Genomic DNA, 1,511 nt, shown 5'->3' with positions numbered 1-1,511 from the left:
CTTTATTTTTATTACTGATAGTATTTATTTTTATTACCAATAAAAATAAAGCAAATATTAAAAATATTTGGTAATCTAGTAATTATTGCTTTTTAAAATGTTTTTAATTAAAAATATATTAAAATAATATTTTTATTTAAAAAAAATTATTTTTGATATTAATATACCAAAAAAATCTAAAAATATATTAAAAAATAAAAAAATATTTAAAAATATTTTTGAATTGCAAAAATAAACTGGATATTGTTTTGAGATCTTTCTTTTGTTTAAGATATACGAGAGTTGAGGTTGTCGGTTCGGGCCGTCTTGTGAAATTTTTGACAAGTGAATGCTTGAGTTTGGCCCCACTCTTTCAGCTATATACAAGGCAGTCCACTAATTAAAAATATTTTATTTAAGATATGCGTGTATAAATTGGCAATGGTATAAATTAGATAGATACATTAATATGAATTCCCATCGTATTTATTACTTGTTAGTGGTATGTCGCCTTCCACATTTATTGAGTTCTGGTTGAGATGCAGCGATGAGTGATCCTTCTATTAACAAAATCTAAGCCGTGTGTATTTCTTTGTTGGATTTGAAACAAGTGTCTCCAGATGATATGTGTGTGTGTGTTTTGTTTTCAATCATCAATTTTTCACCGGCAGAAGTAAGAGCACAGCGCATGGTCTCCATGCTCAGCTGTCTGTCTGTGGAAGTCATGGATCGATTTTTGCGAATTCCTTTTCAAGACAAGGGAAGGCGTTGGGCTATTGCAACACCCAAAACTCAACTCCCAGTATTTGCAATTGTTACCAGTTTCTTTTCCTTCGTTTCAATAAAATAATGTTGGATATCGTGAGTGTTAAGTGTTCTTAAAGAAAAAAAAAATTATAAATGGATTCTTATGATACATGTTAACAACCATTAGTTCTGAAATTTTCTTAAAACAAGATTTAAATCTAAGGAGCATATTCTAGGACTATTTTCGTTCAAAGTAGGGTAAATAGTAGTACTATAAATTAATTCAAAGGGAACCTGACAATTGTGCCCTCTCTTTACTCCTATGTCTCTTATTCCACGGTGGTCTGCATCTGCTAGCAGTTTTGTTTTCTGTCAGAAAACTAGATTTATTACCGTAACAGGAGGCTGGATATTTTGATTAATTTTATATATTCCTTTTTTAGGTACTTTTGACAATATATATAAGAGGGCCAGTGCTTTGCACAAATAAAAATGCACAGCCTCAAACTGGCTAAGAACAATATTAATGTCTATTGATAGAGATGAAGGTAGAAGAGAGTACCGAGAATGAAGTGCAGTCGGAGTCCAGTACTGTGATGAGAGAAAAGAAAGCAATATATCTGGTATGGGAAGAAGTAACGGCAGTGGTGGCTAAGAACTTAGGAAAAGGTGCAACTAGGAAGTTGCTAAATCGGCAAAGTGGTTATGCTTTACCAGATCGGATCATGGCTATTATGGGTCCTTCTGGCTCAGGAAAATCCACCTTGCTTGATGCATTAGCCGGT

General features: G+C 32.6%; 1 protein-coding gene across 1 annotated transcript in view; it reads left to right on the top strand.

The window, feature by feature from the left end:
- The first annotated feature begins 1,169 nt into the window (after positions 1 to 1,169).
- LOC105131861 (ABC transporter G family member 15-like) overlaps positions 1,170 to 1,511 on the top strand; it is a 4,387-nt gene continuing 4,045 nt past the window's right edge. Inside the window, exon 1 of the mRNA XM_011035045.1 lies at positions 1,170 to 1,509. Within this exon, the coding sequence (XP_011033347.1) occupies positions 1,269 to 1,509 (241 nt within the window). The 5' untranslated portion in view covers positions 1,170 to 1,268. The remainder of the gene's footprint in view (positions 1,510 to 1,511) is intronic.

This window comes from Populus euphratica, unplaced genomic scaffold (assembly GCF_000495115.2).
Source record: "Populus euphratica unplaced genomic scaffold, PopEup_1.0 scaffold101.1, whole genome shotgun sequence".
Lineage (NCBI taxonomy): Eukaryota > Viridiplantae > Streptophyta > Magnoliopsida > Malpighiales > Salicaceae > Populus > Populus euphratica.
The sequence above is the reverse complement of the archived record's forward strand: the minus strand, read 5'-3'. Positions and strand labels throughout refer to the sequence as shown.